This window comes from Salvelinus namaycush, chromosome 19 (assembly GCF_016432855.1).
Source record: "Salvelinus namaycush isolate Seneca chromosome 19, SaNama_1.0, whole genome shotgun sequence".
Taxonomy (NCBI): domain Eukaryota; kingdom Metazoa; phylum Chordata; class Actinopteri; order Salmoniformes; family Salmonidae; genus Salvelinus; species Salvelinus namaycush.
This window is the reverse complement of record NC_052325.1, coordinates 10479853-10501493: the sequence shown is the minus strand read 5'-3', so window position 1 is coordinate 10501493 and position 21641 is coordinate 10479853. Positions and strand designations below refer to the sequence as shown.

At 40.3% G+C, this 21641-nt stretch overlaps 1 protein-coding gene across 2 annotated transcripts; it reads right to left on the bottom strand.

The window, feature by feature from the left end:
- Nucleotides 1-367: 367 nt before the first annotated feature.
- On the bottom strand, nucleotides 368-15240 carry LOC120064138 (NADH dehydrogenase [ubiquinone] 1 alpha subcomplex subunit 10, mitochondrial-like). 2 transcript variants are annotated; one of them, XR_005478569.1, is made up of 11 exons: nucleotides 15029-15240; nucleotides 14467-14635; nucleotides 13967-14182; nucleotides 13661-13747; nucleotides 13306-13427; nucleotides 10774-10841; nucleotides 10594-10648; nucleotides 8578-8663; nucleotides 8305-8413; nucleotides 1856-2022; nucleotides 368-1613 (listed from the first exon to the last, which is right to left on the bottom strand). XR_005478569.1 is itself a non-coding variant. In XM_039014502.1 (10 exons), exons 1-10 carry the CDS (start codon nucleotides 15101-15103, stop codon nucleotides 1954-1956), a joined length of 1056 nt encoding a protein of 351 aa, XP_038870430.1. In that variant the 5' UTR covers nucleotides 15104-15240; the 3' UTR covers nucleotides 1751-1953. The 2 variants fall into 2 exon arrangements, 1 of the variants encoding a protein (XP_038870430.1); XM_039014502.1 differs by lacking the exon at nucleotides 368-1613 and having other exon boundaries at nucleotides 1751-2022.
- Nucleotides 15241-21641: the final 6401 nt, after the last annotated feature.

Below are 21641 nucleotides of genomic sequence, written 5' to 3'. Positions count from 1 at the left end.
ACTCTTCGTCCTCCAGTTGCCCTTTTGAATGTGTTTTCCAATTCTTGCACATGGTTGGTGTCTAGCTTTGTAAAATGATCCGTCTGAGCCGCCATAAGAGAGTTCTGTAAAACGGATTTCAACTGTGACCGTGACATCCTATAACAAGTCATGAGACTCATTTTATAATGGCAATTACCCAACTCTTGCTTCTCTCATGGGCTGTGAAACTCACTAGCCTACTGTCGATTGATTTCAAAGTGGCCCATGTGAAAATGGACTCAGGGGAGGGAGGCATTTGTTCATTGAAAGGTTTCACCTGCTAGAACCATTTGCACAGGAAAGAGCAGCAGAGCATCACTAACAGATCACAGTGACACTTTTAAGGTGAGGTCGACAAGGGCTCCTTTAATCGTTCTTAATGTCGTGTGTTCAATTAACACTTTGGTAGAGGACAGCGTCGAATTGCCCTAGCCTACGGCTCTGCTCCTCTCTGTCAGAGAGTAACAGCTCCCTGTCGTCTGTCTGCACTGAGCTACAGTGGCGTAGGTGTGTAAATGCTGCTGGGTGTGTGTGTGTGTGTGTGTGTGAAAGAAAGAGAGATGGGGGGGGGGGGGGGGGGGGTAAATCCTGAAGAGTCAGCTGGTGGTAAATTAAAAGCAATCAGGCTCTTAAAGTCATTCTGTGAAAAGAGAGAGGAATTGTTCTTCTGATTTTTTTACCTGAACAACAGAGGGGTATACAATATGTCAGGATCAATTATTTAGCCAGCTAACTTTGATAAACCAGAAATAACAATTGATGTTCTGGTTCAATAATAAATCTCAACTTAGATATGTTTTTGGCTGAGTCAATTTGACCATGTCAAGCCCTCTGGATAAGCCCCTTATCTGATCCACACTGATGGGTTCTGAGTTCTAAACGTGAAAATATAAAGTATCCTTACTCATGTCACTGAGGGAGGGGACTGTAGAACATTTATATTCTGTCAGAATATGTTATCGGTAGACATCAGGGATCCTATTGGGAGAAGTGAGGAATTTGGGCCTGAGGTCAGGTCAGATAAAGTGAGGGAGAACAGATATCACTAAAGTTCTGCCTAGCAATAAAGATGTCATGTTTAGAAGAAAGGAGGATACTTCACCAAAATTGGGGTATATATATATTTGTGCTGGTGGAACCACATCTTTGTCGTATGCAGCTGTATGACCCAGTGTGTGAATAAACTTGGTTTGAGCTTTACTAATCGTCCGTGAGTTTTTACTCTGTTTAAGAACCTAACAATACCACGAGAGTGAAATGAACAGCACCTGAACCGTCATCTGAATGAAACACGATCCTTCCCATTCATGAAATGCAAGCACAAGTATATGTTGTTCTTAAGGCATGTATCATAACTGCCGAGGCAGATTTTATACACGTTATTTATAAATGCATTGTGTCTGATATGCAGCTATAGAACAGCTGGAAGCCAATTGGTTTGTGAACCACTTCGGTACAACGTGAAGTCCTGCCAAATTGGCTACCTGCTTCCAGAGCCCCTATGGGGTTGTAACACCTCAATATGCACTGACTCAGTCACTGAAGCATCTGCTAAAGAAAATACTAAAAAGGACATTATAAGTCGCTTAAACTGGGACAGCAACTTGAAAGTTTCCTGAATAAAAGTCAGTAATATGACTTAGGATGAGCTGAAATATCTCCTCTTTCATCCCAATTGCTATCATCTTTCTTGAAAAAGCTAGATGCATATTTTAAACATGAAGGAACATTGACATTTTGAAAAGTTTTTAATGCGTACAATTTCTCATTGATACATAGACAGAAGAGAACGTTGTTGATTGGATCAAATGGATGAGCCTATATTTAGACTTCTCTGCCCATAGGGAGGAGTGAGCAGGTGCGTGAGGGAGGGAATGAGGAAGGAAACATTCATCTACACCAATCAGCTCCAGAGTAGTTAGGTCCACGCCTTCACTTCAGCCAGATGTTCTTATCTCCAATATCTGCGTTATAACCTGCAGCATACTTCTTTCCCGGGAGCTTTTGGAGAGAAAAGAAACATTTGTGAATTTAATTATATGGAGAGAAATGACAGGGGAAATAGCCTATTAGGCATGCTAACACATCTGGGCTGTATTAACTGGAATAGTTGGCAAAAAATATAGCAAGAAAATTTAAGTGAGAAACAGACAGGTTGGCTAAAATTAAACAACTTTAAAGGGATACTTCAGGATTTTGGCAATGAGGCCCTTTATCCACTTCCCCAGAGTCAGATAAACTTGTGGATGCCCTTTTTTTTGTCTCTGTGTTCAGTATGAAGGAAGTTAGAGGTAGTTTCGCGAGCTAACGCTAGTTAGCAATTGCACCAGTACTAGTTAGCAACTTCCTTCAAACCACAGGTAAATACATAAAAATGGTGTCCATGAGATCATCTGACTCTGGGAAAGTAGATAAAGGGCCTCATTGCCAAAATCCCGAAGTATCCCTTTAATACTGAGCATGGAATTAAATCAATTGGGTAATAGTTTACATGTTCTGAAACCCTCTGAAGGAGGGGGAAAGTCATAGCATACACTTTACAAAACAAATCATTAAAACTAAGCCAAAGCAAGGGGTTTCAATAATCATAAGTCCAAAAACAGTTGTGGGAATTGCTTGGGTAAGAAGAGACAAGTGAGATTCCACAGGACACTTGGGCAGGTTTAAGAGTTCTAAGATTTAAGGAGCCGGGCCTGCTTATTCCCTTCAGCTTTGAAGAACTAGCCACTCAAGACTCATCTATCCCTTGGACATGGGATGATAGTAAAGACTAATGGTAAAGCAAAGTGTTTGTGTCACTGGGGGCGACATTGCAATCCATCACCCCAGAGACTTGGAAAACAGCACGTTAGGAGTTAATGCTAACGTGATAAGTTACTGCATTAGTTACTGCTAACGTGATAAGTTACTGCATTAGTTACTGCTAACGTGATAAGTTACTGCTAATGTGATAAGTTACTGCATTAGTTACTGCTAATGTGATAAGTTACTGCATTAGTTACTGCTAATGTGATAAGTTACTGCATTAGTTACTGCTAACGTGATAAGTTACTGCATTAGTTACTGCTAACGTGATAAGTTACTGCATTAGTTACTGCTAACGTGATAAGTTACTGCATTAGTTACTGCTAACGTGATAAGTTACTGCATTAGTTACTGCTAACGTGATAAGTTACTGCTAACGTGATAAGTTACTGCATTAGTTACTGCTAATGTGATAAGTTACTGCATTAGTTACTGCTAACGTGATAAGTTACTGCATTAGTTACTGCTAATGTGATAAGTTACTGCATTAGTTACTGCTAATGTGATAAGTTACTGCATTAGTTACTGCTAACGTGATAAGTTACTGCATTAGTTACTGCTAACGTGATAAGTTACTGCATTAGTTACTGCTAATGTGATAAGTTACTGCATTAGTTACTGCTAATGTGATAAGTTACTGCATTAGTTACTGCTAACGTGATAAGTTACTGCATTAGTTACTGCTAATGTGATAAGTTACTGCATTAGTTACTGCTAACGTGATAAGTTACTGCATTAGTTACTGCTAACGTGATAAGTTACTGCTAATGTGATAAGTTACTGCATTAGTTACTGCTAACGTGATAAGTTACTGCATTAGTTAATGCTAATGTGATAAGTTACTGCATTAGTTACTGCTAATGTGATAAGTTACTGCATTAGTTACTGCTAATGTGATAAGTTACTGCATTAGTTACTGCTAACGTGATAAGTTACTGCATTAGTTACTGCTAACGTGATAAGTTACTGCATTAGTTACTGCTAACGTGATAAGTTACTGCATTAGTTACTGCTAACGTGATAAGTTACTGCATTAGTTACTGCTAACGTGATAAGTTACTGCTAACGTGATAAGTTACTGCATTAGTTACTGCTAATGTGATAAGTTACTGCATTAGTTACTGCTAACGTGATAAGTTACTGCATTAGTTACTGCTAATGTGATAAGTTACTGCATTAGTTACTGCTAATGTGATAAGTTACTGCATTAGTTACTGCTAACGTGATAAGTTACTGCATTAGTTACTGCTAACGTGATAAGTTACTGCATTAGTTACTGCTAATGTGATAAGTTACTGCATTAGTTACTGCTAATGTGATAAGTTACTGCATTAGTTACTGCTAACGTGATAAGTTACTGCATTAGTTACTGCTAATGTGATAAGTTACTGCATTAGTTACTGCTAACGTGATAAGTTACTGCATTAGTTACTGCTAACGTGATAAGTTACTGCTAATGTGATAAGTTACTGCATTAGTTACTGCTAACGTGATAAGTTACTGCATTAGTTAATGCTAATGTGATAAGTTACTGCATTAGTTACTGCTAATGTGATAAGTTACTGCATTAGTTACTGCTAATGTGATAAGTTACTGCATTAGTTACTGCTAACGTGATAAGTTACTGCATTAGTTACTGCTAACGTGATAAGTTACTGCATTAGTTACTGCTAACGTGATAAGTTACTGCTAACGTGATAAGTTACTGCATTAGTTACTGCTAATGTGATAAGTTACTGCATTAGTTACTGCTAACGTGATAAGTTACTGCATTAGTTACTGCTAATGTGATAAGTTACTGCATTAGTTACTGCTAATGTGATAAGTTACTGCATTAGTTACTGCTAACGTGATAAGTTACTGCATTAGTTACTGCTAACGTGATAAGTTACTGCATTAGTTACTGCTAATGTGATAAGTTACTGCATTAGTTACTGCTAATGTGATAAGTTACTGCATTAGTTACTGCTAACGTGATAAGTTACTGCATTAGTTACTGCTAATGTGATAAGTTACTGCATTAGTTACTGCTAACGTGATAAGTTACTGCATTAGTTACTGCTAACGTGATAAGTTACTGCTAATGTGATAAGTTACTGCATTAGTTACTGCTAACGTGATAAGTTACTGCATTAGTTAATGCTAATGTGATAAGTTACTGCATTAGTTACTGCTAATGTGATAAGTTACTGCATTAGTTACTGCTAATGTGATAAGTTACTGCATTAGTTACTGCTAACGTGATAAGTTACTGCATTAGTTACTGCTAACGTGATAAGTTACTGCATTAGTTACTGCTAACGTGATAAGTTACTGCTAACGTGATAAGTTACTGCTAACGTGATAAGTTACTGCATTAGTTACTGCTAATGTGATAAGTTACTGCATTAGTTACTGCTAACGTGATAAGTTACTGCATTAGTTACTGCTAACGTGATAAGTTACTGCATTAGTTACTGCTAATGTGATAAGTTACTGCATTAGTTACTGCTAACGTGATAAGTTACTGCATTAGTTACTGCTAACGTGATAAGTTACTGCATTAGTTACTGCTAATGTGATAAGTTACTGCATTAGTTACTGCTAACGTGATAAGTTACTGCATTAGTTACTGCTAACGTGATAAGTTACTGCATTAGTTACTGCTAACGTGATAAGTTACTGCTAATGTGATAAGTTACTGCATTAGTTACTGCTAATGTGATAAGTTACTGCATTAGTTACTGCTAACGTGATAAGTTACTGCATTAGTTACTGCTAACGTGATAAGTTACTGCATTAGTTACTGCTAACGTGATAAGTTACTGCATTAGTTACTGCTAATGTGATAAGTTACTGCATTAGTTACTGCTACTGTGATAAGTTACTGCTAATGTGATAAGTTACTGCATTAGTTACTGCTAACGTGATAAGTTACTGCATTAGTTACTGCTAATGTGATAAGTTACTGCATTAGTTACTGCTAACGTGATAAGTTACTGCATTAGTTACTGCTAACGTGATAAGTTACTGCATTAGTTACTGCTAATGTGATAAGTTACTGCATTAGTTACTGCTAATGTGATAAGTTACTGCATTAGTTACTGCTAATGTGATAAGTTACTGCATTAGTTACTGCTAACGTGATAAGTTACTGCATTAGTTACTGCTAACGTGATAAGTTACTGCATTAGTTACTGCTAACGTGATAAGTTACTGCATTAGTTACTGCTAACGTGATAAGTTACTGCATTAGTTACTGCTAACGTGATAAGTTACTGCATTAGTTACTGCTAATGTGATAAGTTACTGCATTAGTTACTGCTACTGTGATAAGTTACTGCTAATGTGATAAGTTACTGCATTAGTTACTGCTAACGTGATAAGTTACTGCATTAGTTACTGCTAATGTGATAAGTTACTGCATTAGTTACTGCTAACGTGATAAGTTACTGCATTAGTTACTGCTAACGTGATAAGTTACTGCATTAGTTACTGCTAATGTGATAAGTTACTGCATTAGTTACTGCTAATGTGATAAGTTACTGCATTAGTTACTGCTAATGTGATAAGTTACTGCATTAGTTACTGCTAACGTGATAAGTTACTGCATTAGTTACTGCTAACGTGATAAGTTACTGCATTAGTTACTGCTAACGTGATAAGTTACTGCATTAGTTACTGCTAACGTGATAAGTTACTGCATTAGTTACTGCTAACGTGATAAGTTACTGCATTAGTTACTGCTAATGTGATAAGTTACTGCATTAGTTACTGCTACTGTGATAAGTTACTGCTAATGTGATAAGTTACTGCATTAGTTACTGCTAACGTGATAAGTTACTGCATTAGTTACTGCTAATGTGATAAGTTACTGCATTAGTTACTGCTAACGTGATAAGTTACTGCATTAGTTACTGCTAACGTGATAAGTTACTGCATTAGTTACTGCTAATGTGATAAGTTACTGCATTAGTTACTGCTAATGTGATAAGTTACTGCATTAGTTACTGCTAATGTGATAAGTTACTGCATTAGTTACTGCTAATGTGATAAGTTACTGCATTAGTTACTGCTAATGTGATAAGTTACTGCTAATGTGATACAGCCAAGCCGCTCTCTGTCACCCGGGCCACGCTACACCATTAGTCTTGCGAGTACGAGAAAAAAAAAAAAAAAAGTGTCTAGTGTTAACAGAGTCCTACACTGCTTATCTTATCCAGTACTGTTATCAGACAGCCAAAGAAGCTAAAAATAAAGACATTTATTTACAGCTTCAAATACAATTGAAGACTGGAAAAGTGGTGTTTGATTGCAAATATCAATATTGGATAGGCATTCAAGTTTTATTTTGTTTACCTTGAGTTCTTGGCATCTGCGGTTCAACTCAAGTTTTTTACCTGCCGAAACCTAAATTAATCCCCAGACAAGCCCCTATCGATTCCTAGTTTTGTCAAACACAGTACATGCTCTATTACAGAATCCTACCCTGCACTTCAACAGAAGTGAACTTTGTCAACATAGAAGTACGGAGGAGAAAATATAGACAACTAAAGCTCGCCATAGTTCAAATAACATCAAGCTTATCCTCCCACTTGCTCTAGTATGATAATGCACACCATGCAAAATGTCAGCCCAAAAGACCCTGTAGCACATTATATACCCCCACTTTACAGCAGCAGCCAGACAACTCATCTCCAGTCAATAAACTTTAAAGGTCAGAACAGAATGTTTTCCTGCAACAACGATACCAATGACTTAGAGAATATTCCACATCTGGCATCTCTTTATCATTCTATATATTTCAGTTTATGATGGAGGAAAAAACATTGTGGACGGACACAACCCAGAAGAGAGGGAGAAGGAAAATACTACACAAAACAAACTCAAATAAAAAGGATGAAAAGGAGTAGTGTTTAGGTCCAACCTCATTATCCAGCACAGTTAAGGTCCAACCTCATTATCCCGCACGGTTAAGGCCCAACCTCATTATCCAGCCCGGTTAAGGCCCAACCTCATTATCCAGCCCGGTTAAGGCCCAACCTCATTATCCAGCCCGGTTAAGGCCCAACCTCATTATCCAGCCCGGTTAAGGCCCAACCTCATTATCCAGCACGGTTAAGGTCCAACCTCATTATCCAGCACGGTTAAGGTCCAACCTCATTATTCTCCACTTCTTTCATAGTGTAGATATATCAGGTGATCTCGCACCACACCGTCATAAGAGGGGCGGCAGGTAGCCTAGTGGTTAGAGCGTCGGGGCCAGTAACCGAAAGGTTGCTGGATTGAATCCCCGAGCTGACAAGGTAAAATTCTGTCGTTCTGCCCCTGAACAAGGCAGTTAACCCACTGTTCCCCGGTAGACCATCATTATAAATAAGAATTTGTTCTTAACTGACTTGCCGAGTTAAATAAAAGGTTAAAAAAAAAGAGAGAAGTAGTCTGGTTATATCAGGTCATCGTATATCATAAGATAAGTAGAGTGCTTTTCTCCCTTACCGATTTGAAAGCGTAGTAGCCTGCGTCATACTCGTGAGCTCCGATGGTGACCTCAGGGAGGAAGTTGGGTACAAGGGTCAGGTCTGCCACCCTCATCTTGTTTTCCACCCTGGGGAGAGAGAGGCAGGAAAACAGCAGGCTGATGAGAAGGCCTATAGAGCTCCAAAATATACTATATAGGCCTACCCATGTACTAAATGTGACAGGAATGTAACGACAACACTTCGTTTCAGGGCTACACATCTAGGGGACAAATTAAGTGGTTAAACTTACAGCATTCTCATGTAGTGTAATGTGACATCATCCTGTTCTACCCAAGGTCCTTTCTCAAACTTCAAGTCCTCAATGTCTTCTGCAATCTGTAGATGAGAAAAACACAAAAAATGTAAGTCTATTTTGACAATAGGATTTTGTGAGGGATTGGGTAGGCCTATAAAATAACATCAACAGTATGTTTGTGTTCTCATGTCTCTAATAGGGATGTAGCGATTCGTATCGGTCCCATTTCAAATGTTTAAGATATGAGTGCATCAGACTGTGTAAACACAAACCGATCCAAATATAGCATGCATTGTTCAGAAAAATCTATTCAAATGTTATGTATCGCAAAAAATATATATTTCTAAATGCTCAAATTACCTTCTCTCTACCTTCAGAAAATTCCTCATATTTTGTAACAACTGTGTCCTCTCCTTCAGTGTTAAACTAAGCATGTAATTATGTTGGCAGCCATTGATCTACAAGTCATTTTCCATCCCGAACAACCCCAGGCAATATTTGTAGTATAGTCAATCTGCACGCTGTGCGCAGCTTCGTGTGCACTGACCAACGAGAGGTAGGCCTATTCCTGATCTGGCACATCTGCAGGTCACCTTCAGCATTCAAATGTAGGCAAAATGGCTTGCGCAATATTAGGCTGTGTTTTTGGGAGTGACAACCAATGTAATAAGGCTGGGAATTGCCAGGGACCTCAACGATACGATATTATCGCCATACTTCGGTGCCGATGCAGTATTGTGGTGAAGTCGTGGGACAGCTTTGTAAGGAAGGACGTCACTAAATCATGAACTAATTGCTTGCATCTATGTGCCTGTCCTGCAAGATGGTGATTTCAGAGCAAAAGTAGGAGAGGACAAAAAGCAAAACATTGTTGCCCCCCTAACTGATAGTGTTAGATGCCCAGGTTCCCTTATGGCTCAGCTCAGGTGACTACACACACCACACACAGATCCAGCTCAGAGAAGCCCCAGCTCATGAGCTCAATCAGAAGCAGATTTTAACTTAGAATGGAAAAATTAATGTGTTTATGCAACAAATGTTAGTGCATCGAATCACATCGATTAATTCCTCTAAAATCAAACCAAATCGTTTCAAACTAAAACGTATCGTTCCTGTATTGTATCAGAGGCCCATGTATCTATTACTGAACAAAAATATAAAACGTGATATGTAGTGTTGGTTCCAAGTTTCATGAGCTGAAATAAGAGATCCCAGAAATGTTCCATACACACAAAAAGCTTATTTCTCTCAAATGTTGTGCACAAATTTGTTTACATCCCCGTTAGTGAGCATTTAGCCTTTGCCAAGATAATCCATCCACCTGACAGGTGTGGCATATCAAGAAGCTGATTAAACAGCATGATCATTACACTTGTGCGGGGAACAATAAAATTCCACTAAAATGTGCAGTTTTGTCACACAACACAATGCCACAGATGTCTAAAGTTTTGAGGGAGTGTGTAATTGGTATGCTGACTGCAGGAATGTCCACCAGAGCTGTTGCCAGATAATTGAATGTTCATATCTCTACCATAAGCTGCCTCCAATGTCGTTTTAAAGAATATGGCAGTACATCCAACCGCCCTCAACCGTAGACCACGTGTAACCACACCAGCCCAGGACCTCCACATCCGGCTTCTTCACCCTCGGGATTGTCTGAGACCAGCCACCCCGACAGCTGATGAAAGTGAGGAGTATCTTGGTCTGTAATAAAGCTCTTTTGTGGGGAAAAACTCATTCTGATTGGTGGGGCCTGGCTCCCCAGTGGATGGGACTATGCCTTTTCAGGTCCACCCATGGCTGCGTCCCTGCCCAGTCATTTGAAATCCATAGATTAGGGCCTAATGAATTTATTTAAATTGCCTGATTTCCTTATATGAACTGTAACTCAGTAAAATCGTTGAAATTGTTGCATTCATATATTTTTTTCAGTATAGATACACATCAGGTCATCTTGACAAGGGAAAGATGGAGATCCCTAGCCTCTAGTCACACATTGTATTTTCTTACCCTCTCGATGTCTTGTGCCTGCGTTGCATCATAAGCAAGCAATTCTGCATTCTCACTGAAATACAGAAAAACTACCTCAAAAAAAGGTTAAATGTTAAACATGATGAGCCATCCATGGGGTCATGGCAGAGGTATCGAGCATAGTATTCCCTTCAATAGACAGCTTTGTAGTCCACCAACCTTATTTTGGGAAGGTAGGTCTTCTTGTATGCGTCCTCAATGCTCTTCAGATAGGGTAGGGGCACATCCTGAGGGTAAGACAGGATAGACGAATAAAAGACAGGAACAACACACATTAGTAAATAGGCTATTTGAAAAGTTAAATAACTACACCACATTCAACACAATTCACTGGCTTAGTGGAAGTGCCTTAAATGGATTGAAGTTAACAAGTGGAACACCCAAAGTGGTCAACAAGCAGAAGATCGGTTTGGAACGGCTGTTGAAACACATTCTCACCTTCAATGATCTGATTTGTAGAGCAGAAAGGTAATGAGGCCTAACTTGAGAATACTCTTGGCACACACTATCAAATGGTTCAGTGGGAACGGATACAGATCTATGCCAAGGACCACGCTTGTATTCTTATCCAGGCTTCAGTTTGATTTCATTCCTGTATTGACCACTATTAAGCTTAAACCCTAGAGGAGTTTAACAGATGGTTTTGTGCCAAAATCCTACCCGTCCACTAACAATCTAAAACACAGTGCAGCTTTTGGGCATATAGCCTGAACAAGACATTAGGTTATTTAACATGCACCCTAAACATTGAATAGCACAAGTTCATACACAGCATACATTTGCTTTTCTAACAGCTTTAAAACTGATGCCTGAACTAGGGATCGACCGATTAAATCGGCATGGTCGATTAATTAGGGCCGATTTCAAGTTTTCATAACAATCGGTAATATGCCTTTTTGGACGCCGATTACATTGCAATCCATGAGGAAACTGCGTGGCAGGCTGACCACCTGTTAAGCGAGAGCAGCGTCAAAAAGGACCTTGTGGCTGCAAGGTGCCAAGGTAAGTTGCTAGCTAGCATTAAACTTATCTTCACATAATCACTAGTTAACCTAGTAATATCATCAACCATGTGTAGTTAACTAGCTTGTCCTGTGTTGCATATAATCAATGCGGTGCCTGTTAATTTATCATCGAATCACAGCCTACTTCAACTTCACCAAACGGGTGATGATTTAGCAAAAGCACATTCGTTGAACAAATGTACCTAACCATAAACATCAATGCCTTTCTTAAAATCAATACACAGAAGTATATATTTTTTAAACTGCATATTTAGTTAAAATAAATGCATGTTAGCAGGCAATATTAACTAGGGAAATTGTGTCACTTCTCTTGCGTTCAGTGCAAACAGCGCTGTTTATGACTTCAAGCCTATAAACTAAGTGCCTATAAGAACATCCAATAGTCAAAGGTAAATGAAATACAAATGGTATAGATAGAAATAGTCGACATGTCATAATTCCTATAATAACTACAAAGTAAAACTGGGAATATTGAAAAACTGGGAATATTGAACCACCAGCTTTCATATGTTCTCATGTTCTGAGCAAGGAACTTAAACGTTGGCTTTTTACATGGCACATATTGCACTTTTACTTTCTTCTCCAACACTGTGTTTTTGCATTTTTTAAACCAAATTGAACATGTTTCATTATTTATTTAAGACTAAATAGATTGTATGTATTATATTAAGTTAAAATAAAAGGGTTCATTGTTCATTCAGTATTGTTGCAATTGTCATTATTACAAATATATATAAAAATCGGCATCAGCTTTTTTTGGTCCTCCAATAAATCGGTATCGGTATTGAAAAATCATAATCGGTCTACCTCTAGCCTGAACATATGATGTTGTTGGGGCTTTAAACTAAAAGCATTTTAAACTTGTCTCAAAGTCTCTACAGTGGTTGTGATCTATTTCACAAACAGAAAAAAACGATGCTCAGTCTGTCGCAAATGGAGAATAATGTTCTTAATTTGAATTTGTAACTTGCCAAATGCCTCTGGTAATCAGTCACAATTACAGAAATGAGTTGTGGCTTTCCAACCTGCGCTGCCTATTTAGTACCTCTCACACTTGGCAGGCAGGCGGTCGGGCCTCACAAAGCCTGGTAGTTATTAGCATTGAGGCCCCAGCAATAATCCCCTCTTTAAAGATAATCACGGAGGGTTGGAGGAATCCGGTGCAAATCAAGTTACATATGGAGTCTTAGAGTAGTGTTAACGACAAGTCATCCGTGCTTAAAACCTAGGCGATTTTCAACTGCCGTGATTTGACTCATACTTTAGATCAGTTTTCCAAAGTTGTGGGTCTCTGATTGGATTGTAGTGTAAATCAATATATGAAAAACTTGTAGCAGTGCCAGGCATTCACACAATTTATAATACTTTTTGGACAGGTCTCAAAATCGGTTAAATAAACCTGTTCAGTCACATTCAAACTGTCTGTCAAATTCCACAGGTTCTACATAACGGATGGTCTTTCACACAGACAGACGATATGTCAAGAAGAGGATAGTATGGATGGTCTTTCACACAGACAGACGATATGTCAAGAAGAGGATAGTATGGATGGTCTTTCACACAGACAGACGATATGTCAAGAAGAGGATAGTATGGATGGTCTTTCACACAGACAGACGATATGTCAAGAAGAGGATAGTATGGCTGATATGTTTTTTCTCACTACCTTGCCTGATGCCTTCAGCTTCTTCTGCACTTCTTCTGCTGGCATGTCCACATAGATGACCAAGTGGGGGGGAAGGAACTCACAGATGCTGATACCTTTGATTTCATTGTAGTGGTCAACACCTGCATTACAGAACATACAAGATTCATCAACCTCAGCAATGTAAAATGACCCCATGTTATTTATGGTGACATACAGCAAAAAGCTTCGTCACCCCGTTTATTTATTGAAAACACTAATGACCTTTCAATATCATGGCATTGTCAAGTTGGTGTTAAACCAGATCTGATTCATAACCATACAAAAAGACTATTCAGATCTGTTCGACCCTTGTTATAGGGATTTCAGTACTTACACTGCTTTCTGATGTAACCCTGTTTGAACATGGCCTCCACAAACACCATGTCACTGTAGGGGGAGCGCTCTAAGACCACACCTTGGCCTGGAGCGAGAGAAAGTTTATGACAAGAACATGAATAGAATAATGTTAGTTTAAGATCTAAATGCAAACAGACATTTAGAATAGCACTAGGCATTAATTTAACTACAGAAACACGTAAGGTCAAGAGCTAAATGTCTGTTGTTTTTCCCCAATAGCCTAACACAATCTTGCTGTAATTTGTGTGATATGTGAGCGCATTCCTTAGCCAACCAGCCATACCTGTGGTGAGCAGATGCTCCATGGCGTCTGACCACTGCAGGAGCCTCATGAGGTACATCCATGCCTGCAGCCGGTAGGAGTTCCCGTCAGCAGCCTTAGGGTCTCCGTAGAACTTCTCCAGGCTGCAGTTACCATTAAAGGCGGTTGGCAGAGGCGCCTTCTCCGCTGTCATCTTGTCCAAGTAGTGCGTGTCAGGCTCAGGCATGTACAGCATCCCTACAGACATCAGGCAACATGTTAATGTTGTCAATCTACAAAGGGGGCAGGGGGGTCATTGTGCCCTTCTGTTTTGTCCCAGAAGGTAGGAAAGGGATTAAAAAAAGACAAATGATAGTACTACCAAAGAATACCATAACTACGCCACATTGATATGCACTTTAAATGAGTCAAAAAAAATGCAAATGGTTGGCATTATCAACTTCTAACCTCCCAACTTATAAAGCCTAATAAACAAGTAGTTTAGACATCAATAACTGCATTGACAACAGCCTGATCATTACCCATCTTCTCAGCCAGATTCTGGGCCAGCGCCCCCTTTCCGGAGGCCAGGTTGCCATCAATGGAGATGATCTTGCTGTTCTCCTTGAACCTTGGAGTTGTCCTCTCGCCCAGTGCATATGTCCACCAACCGTACCGCAGGTTCCTTACTGAGCTTGTGTGAATACCAGCCTAAAATACAGAATATATGTTTATCAATGAACAATAGTTCACAAATCAAATATTGAATTGTATTCAGTGTCAATAGAATGAGCATGTGAATGTCATGCTTCTGTCCTGACTAAAATAAGCCGGTAATGGCTGGTCCACCAGGCAACCTTCTGAGCTCATCTAGCAAACGTTAGCTAATTAATTTAGCTAGCTAGTTAGACATCTTGTTTGAGTTAAATGAAGCTATCTGTTAATTATTTACAATACATTATTGCAGAATAGTTGTTGACAGACGCAAAACACCCATCTGTTAGCATTAGGATTGTTGTTCTGGTGTCCTTGTACCAACGCTTGTGAACTTGATGCCCTTCGTTGCGCGAGAGAGCATTTTGGCAATTCGTTTTACAACCTTACCGTCCGAATAGTTGTCCCTATTTTGAACACGGCTGTCCCTGAGGGGAGGACCAACCGGAGCACCCGTACCGCCATGGTTATTTACCACCAGAACCACAAATCGTCTCCAAAATCGCTCTATTTGATAGTCCTTCGAGGCGCGACAATAACGCTTCGGGAGAGGGGTTCTTGCCCGTAGTCGCTTAATATTGACGTTATCAATGGTGGGGTTGGGAGGGTGGTCTTGCCCGTAGTCGCTTAATATTGACGTTATCAATAGTGGGGGGGTCTTGCCATAGTCGCTTAATATTGACGTCATCAATAGCATGCAATTGATTTGCCTGAAAGAAAAAGAGGAATTTCAAATGTTACATATGATCTAGCTACTGTCTCGTTTAGAAGAGTTACAGGGTGTGTTAACTGGTGGTATCCCGTCCTCCCCGGTCGTTGGCATGGTGCAGGAGCAGATAGGATCAAAGTAGTGGAATGGTGTAGTCTGTAGTGGGTTTTTAATGAACGTTGGTGGCAGCTGCTGAGAAGTAATATTTTACCGCAGAAGAGTTATAAGATGTTTTTGAGATTTTTTTTATTTTGATGAAATAGTGTTATATAGGTGTAGGGTTGGTTGGTGGTGCAATTTCTTCTTTTTCCCCCTTCCTTTTTGTATCACAAATGTAACGTGATCGAACACACACTACCAGTAGGTGGCGTCATGCACAAACAAAACGTGCAAACACCATGATACCAAAGAAGAAGAAGCTACTGTCTCTTTCCTAACTTCAACTATGCACACACCAAGGTTATGGCGTTGGTCAGCGGTGGAAAAAGTAGCCATTGTAATACTTGAGTAAAAGTAAAGATACCTTAATAGAAAATGGCTCAAGTAAAAGTGAAAGTCATCTAGTAAAATACTACTTGAGTAAAAGTCTAAAAGTATTTGATTTTAAATATACTTAATTATAAAAAGTAAATGTAATTGTTAAAATATACTTAAGTATCAAATGTAAAAGTACGGATCATTTAAAATTCTTTATATTATATATATTTTTTAATTACGGAAAGCCAGGGGCACACCAATGCTCAGACATAATTTACAAATGAAGCATTTGTATTTTGTGAGTCCACCAGATCAGAGGCAGTAAGGATGACCAGGGATGTTCACTTGATAAGTGTGTGAATTGGAACATTTTCTGTCTTGCTAAGTATTCAAAATGTAACGAGTAATTTTGGGTGTCAGGGAAAATGTATAGAGTAAAAAGTACATTATTTTCTTAAGGAATGTAGTGAAGTAAAAGGAAAAGTTGTCCAAAATATAAATAGTGAAGTACAGATACCCCCAAAAACGACTTAAGTAGTACTTTAAAATGTTTTTACTTAAGTACTTTACACCACTGCTGTTGGTCTATAAGTACAACAGTACTTCAAACGAACTGCATTTACATTTCAGCAGATGTGATCAAGAGACACCATCCATAGACGCTAACTACTTTAGCGCCTATTGACAATATTATTGTAACGACCCTGGGTTTATAAGCGCGGATATACTCTGCCGCTTGAGCATGCTTTTGCGGCACAGTCGATAGCGCACTGGACTTCGGGCTAGAAGGTCGAGGGTTCGAGACCTGCTCCCTGCTGTTTCATTACAGTATCTTCTGACCGGAGAAGTTTTGTTCAGAGCCTGAGGCTTGCTCTAAACAAACCAGGGGTGTACAACTCATTCCACAGATGGCGGGGGGTTTTTAAGTGGGGTTTTTTCCGCTAATTTATGTTTTGACCACAAATACCAGTATAGGATGAGTAAACAACATTATTTTGGTATGAGTTGAAACTGCGCTATGCCGAAATCGCTCCAACCATTTCCTGGTGGCAAAAATTCTAATAGTTCGCTTTTGTAGAGAATCATTGTACCATCTAAACTGATGTGAAATATATTTTCCATAACCAAAAATATTGTATTTTCAGCTGTTTGAAGCTGGTGTTCCAACCTGAAATGAATAACGGGAAGCATAGAAATAGCGCACATAGAACAGATCTACCACTTCTTAGACTTGCTTTCAATGTAACACTCATTTCTATATGAATTTGGTCGGGTCGCCCAAGAAGTTACATATTGCAGCTTTAACAGAATATTAACTTTAAATAGCCAGATTTTCACTGGACGCTGTCATAGCCTCTTTTTTTTTTTTGCCTGAGATACAGACTGCTTAATTGATCCGCTAATACAGGACTGGTAAAGGCCCAATACTTACTTTTGTGCTTTTAAAAAAATGTATTATACCGATTTTTCAGGCGGTGCTGCAGCACCCCTACTTGCCACAGCTATGGACACTGTGGACAGTTACTTTAAGTATATCCATCTACATTGTAATACTGTTTGTTCTCCTGCTCCTCAAAGAGTTGAATTCAACACAGGGTCTACTCTAAATCCAGTAGATGGTTCCAACTGACCCTGGATTAAATTGTGTTTTACCCTCATCAATCTACATATAATTATTAATTATTATCACATTTCCATAAGTATTCAGACCCTTTACTCATTACTTTGTTGTAGCATCTTTGGCAGCAATTACAGCCACAAGTCTTCTTGGGTATGAGGCTACAAGCTTGGCACACCTGTATTTGGAGAATTTCTCCCATTCTTCTCTGCAGATCTTCTCAAGCTACGTCAGATTGGATGGGGAGCGTCGCTGTACAGCTATTTTCAGCTCTCTCCAGAGATGTTCGATTGGGTTAAAGTCCGGGCTCTGGCTGGGCCACTCAAGGATATTCAGAGTCTTGTCCCGAAGCCACTCCTGCATTGTCTTGTCTGTGTGCTTAGGGTTGTTGTCCTGTTGGAAGGTGAACTTTCACCCCAGTCTGAGGTTCTGAGCACTCTGGAGCAGGTTTTCGTCAAGGATCTCTCTGTACTTTGCTCCGTTCATCTTTCCCTCGATCCTGACTAGTCTCCCAGTCCATGCCGCTGAAAAACTTCCCCACAGCATGATGTTGCCACCCCCATGCTTCACCGTCGGGATGGTGCCAAGTTTCCTCCAGATGTGATGCTTGGCATCAGACCAGAGAATCTTGTTTCTTTAGGTGCCTTTTGGCAAACTCAAAGCGGGCTGTCATGTGACTTTTACTGAGGAGGGGCTCCAGTGTGGCCACTCTACCATAAAGGCCTGATTGGTGGAGTGCTGTAGAGATGGTTGTCCTTCTGGAAGGTTCTTCCATCTCCACAGAGGGACTCTGGAGCTCTGCCAAAGTGACCATCGGGTTCTTGGTCACCTCCCTGACCAAAGCCCTTCTCCCTCGATTGCTCAGTTTGGCCGGGCGGATAGCTCTATGAAGAGTCTTGGTGGTCTAAACTTCTTTCATTTAAGAATGATGGAGGCCACTGTGTTCTTGGGGACCTTCAATGCTGCAGAAATGTTTTGTTACCTTTCCCCAGATCTGTGCCTCGACACAATCCTGTCTCAGAGCTCTACAGACAATTCCTTCGACCTCATGGCTTGATTTTTGCTCTGACATGCACTGTGAACTGTGGGACCTTATATAGACAGGTGTGTGCTTTTCCATATCATGACCAATCAATTGAATGTACCACAGGTTGACTCCAATCAAGTTGTAGAAACATCTCAAGGATGATTCATAGAAACAGAATGCACCTGAGCTCAATTTTGAGTCTAATAGCAAAGGGTCTCAATACTTTTGTAAAAATGTTTAATACATTTGCAAAAATGTTTTTCTCTTTGTCATTATGGGGTATTGTGTGTAGATTGATGAGGAAAAACATTTATTTAATCCATTTTAGAATAAGGCTGTAACGTAAATCAAAATGTGGAAAAAGTCAAGGGGTCCGAATACGTTTCGAATCCATTGTATGTTTACTGTTACCGTATCGTATCCTGGACAGAACATATCTGCCAGGGAGAAGAAAAAAATGTACTTATCTATTTTTAACGTAACTTTTTTTTTCTTTTTTTTTTTACTTCTTAATTAAAGCATTGTTGGTTAAGGGATTGTAAGTAAGCATTTCACTGTAAGGTCTACACCCGTTGTATTCGGTGCATGTGACAAATAAACATTTGATTTAAGTATTTGTATCCTTGAATACATAAGCTCTCTTATTGCTTTGGAGTAACACCTGTAGCTCCCTGGGCTTTACACTTCCTTTCTGTCAGCTCAAGGCTGCTGTTTCCCCTGTTGTCCTGGAGACCATGAATGTTGAACATGGCCTACTGTCAGACTCAATCGTCTATATTTCATTCCTCCGACTTCAAGCTAATATTTCTCACTTAATTTCTGAAAAAATAATACACAAAGAGAAAAAAGGTCAACATATGTGACTACTTGCCAAGACTTGGTTAGAAAAGGTTGGGGAAAACTAAAGTAAAAGACCCTTGTCACGATCGTTATAATAACTGGACCAAAGCGCAGCGTGATCTGGGTTCCACATCTTTTATTTCTAGGTGAAACTCACAGCAAAACAAAAACAATACATCTCAAAACGAAACGTGAAGCTAACAATAGTGCTAACAGGCAACTATACAAAGTCAAGATCCCACAAAGTACAAAGGGGAAATGGCTGCCTAAATATGATCCCCAATCAGAGACAACGATAAACAGCCCCACCTCAGGACGAGCGCGAGGAGCAGGCACAGGACGTACTGGACTGTGGAGGTGCACTGGAGGCCTGATGCGTGGGACCGGTACAGGTGGCACTGGGCTGGTGACACGCATCTCAGGGCGAGTGCGGGGAGGAGGCACAGGGCGTACTGGACTGTGGACACGCACTCCAAGGAGAGTGCGAGGAGCAGGAACAGGACGCACCTGACTGGGAAGGCACACTTGAGGGAGAGTGCGAGGAGCAGGCACAGGACGCACCTGACTGGGAAGGCACACTTGAGGGAGAGTGCGAGGAGCAGGCACAGGACGCACCTGACTGGGAAGGCACACTTGAGGGAGAGTGCGAGGAGCAGGCACAGGACGTACCGGGCTGTGGACACGTACTGGAGACCTGGTGCGTATAGCCGGCATCAATTGTTCCAGAACTTTAGCACACTTCTCAGGACGAGTACGGGGAGCTGACTCAGGTGGCACCAAACTGATAACACGTTCCTTTAGTCCAAATCCGTGCATCCTCCACCAACTCAACAACTCTCCCACCTCTCTCTCCTCCAAATTCTCCTTCTTCTCCCAGACTGGCTCTGGTTTACTCCTCGGCTCCGCCGACTGCTTCCCAAATTTTCTTGGGGTTTCTGTGGCCTTCCTCCCCGACTTTGTCGCTGTCCCTCCTTCGCTGCTTCCGCCTGCTTCCATGGCAGGCTCTTCTTTCCTGCCATTATGTCGTCCCACGTCCAGGATGTTCTCTCCCTAATATCCTCCCAAGAACAGGATGCAATTACCTCCCGGGCACGCTGCTTGGTCCGTTGTTGGTGGGATCTTCTGTCACGATCGTCATAATGAGTGGACCAAAGCGCCGCGTGATCTGGGTTCCACATCTTTTATTTCTAGGTGAAACTCACAGCAAAACAAAAACAATAAATCTCAAATGAAACGTGAAGCTAACAATAGGGCTAACAGGCAAAGTCAAGATCCCACAAAGTACAAAGGGGAAATGGCTGCCTAAATATGATCCCCAAACAGAGACAACGATAAACAGCTGCCTCTGATTGGGAACCATACCAGGCCAACATAGATGTATAAATCACCTAGATAACCCACCCTAGTCACACCCCGACCTAACCAACATAGAGAATAAAAAGCTCTCTATGGTCAGGGCATGACAACCCTCCAGTAACCAAGAGAAACCTCATCACGTATTACAGAGATTGCAAACCTCATCACTTATTACAGAGATTGCATACCTCATCACGTATTACAGAGATTGCAAACCTCATCATGTATTACAGACCTTTCAAACCTCATCACGTATTACAGAGATTGCATACCTCATCACATATTACAGATATTGCAAACCTCATCACGTATTACAGAGATTGCAAATCTCATCACATCTTACAGAGGTGGCAAACCTCATCACGTATTACAGAGATTGCATACCTCATCATGTATTACAGAGATTGCAAACCTCATCACATATTACAGAGATTGCATACCTCATCACGTATTACAGAGATTGCAAACCTCATCACTTATTACAGAGATTGCATACCTCATCACGTATTACAGAGATTGCAAACCTCATCATGTATTACAGAGTTTGCTAACTTCATCACGTATTACAGAGATTGCAAACCTCATCACGTATTACAGAGATTGCAAACCTCATCATGTATTACATAGATGGCAAACCTCATCAAATATTACAGAGATTGAAGACCAATATTTGTTTAGGCCATGCTTTATCAAAGATAGTTCACAGAAAGCTGTGAATGAAGATGGGCTGAAAGTAAATTAACATAGATGCTGGCTGACAGTACTGAGGCCAATGCAAAAGGGGTGAACTTCAAAACTTCTAGTGTGCAATTTGTGCTTCCGTTTAAAGATAGGCTGCACATGCACATACATGTAAGACACACACAGAGCATAGAAACACCCATCCTCCCAGCTCACCAATACCCACAACCCCACATAGACACATTCTAAGTGCACCCAAGGTCACACAACCACACCCCATCCATCCACACACACA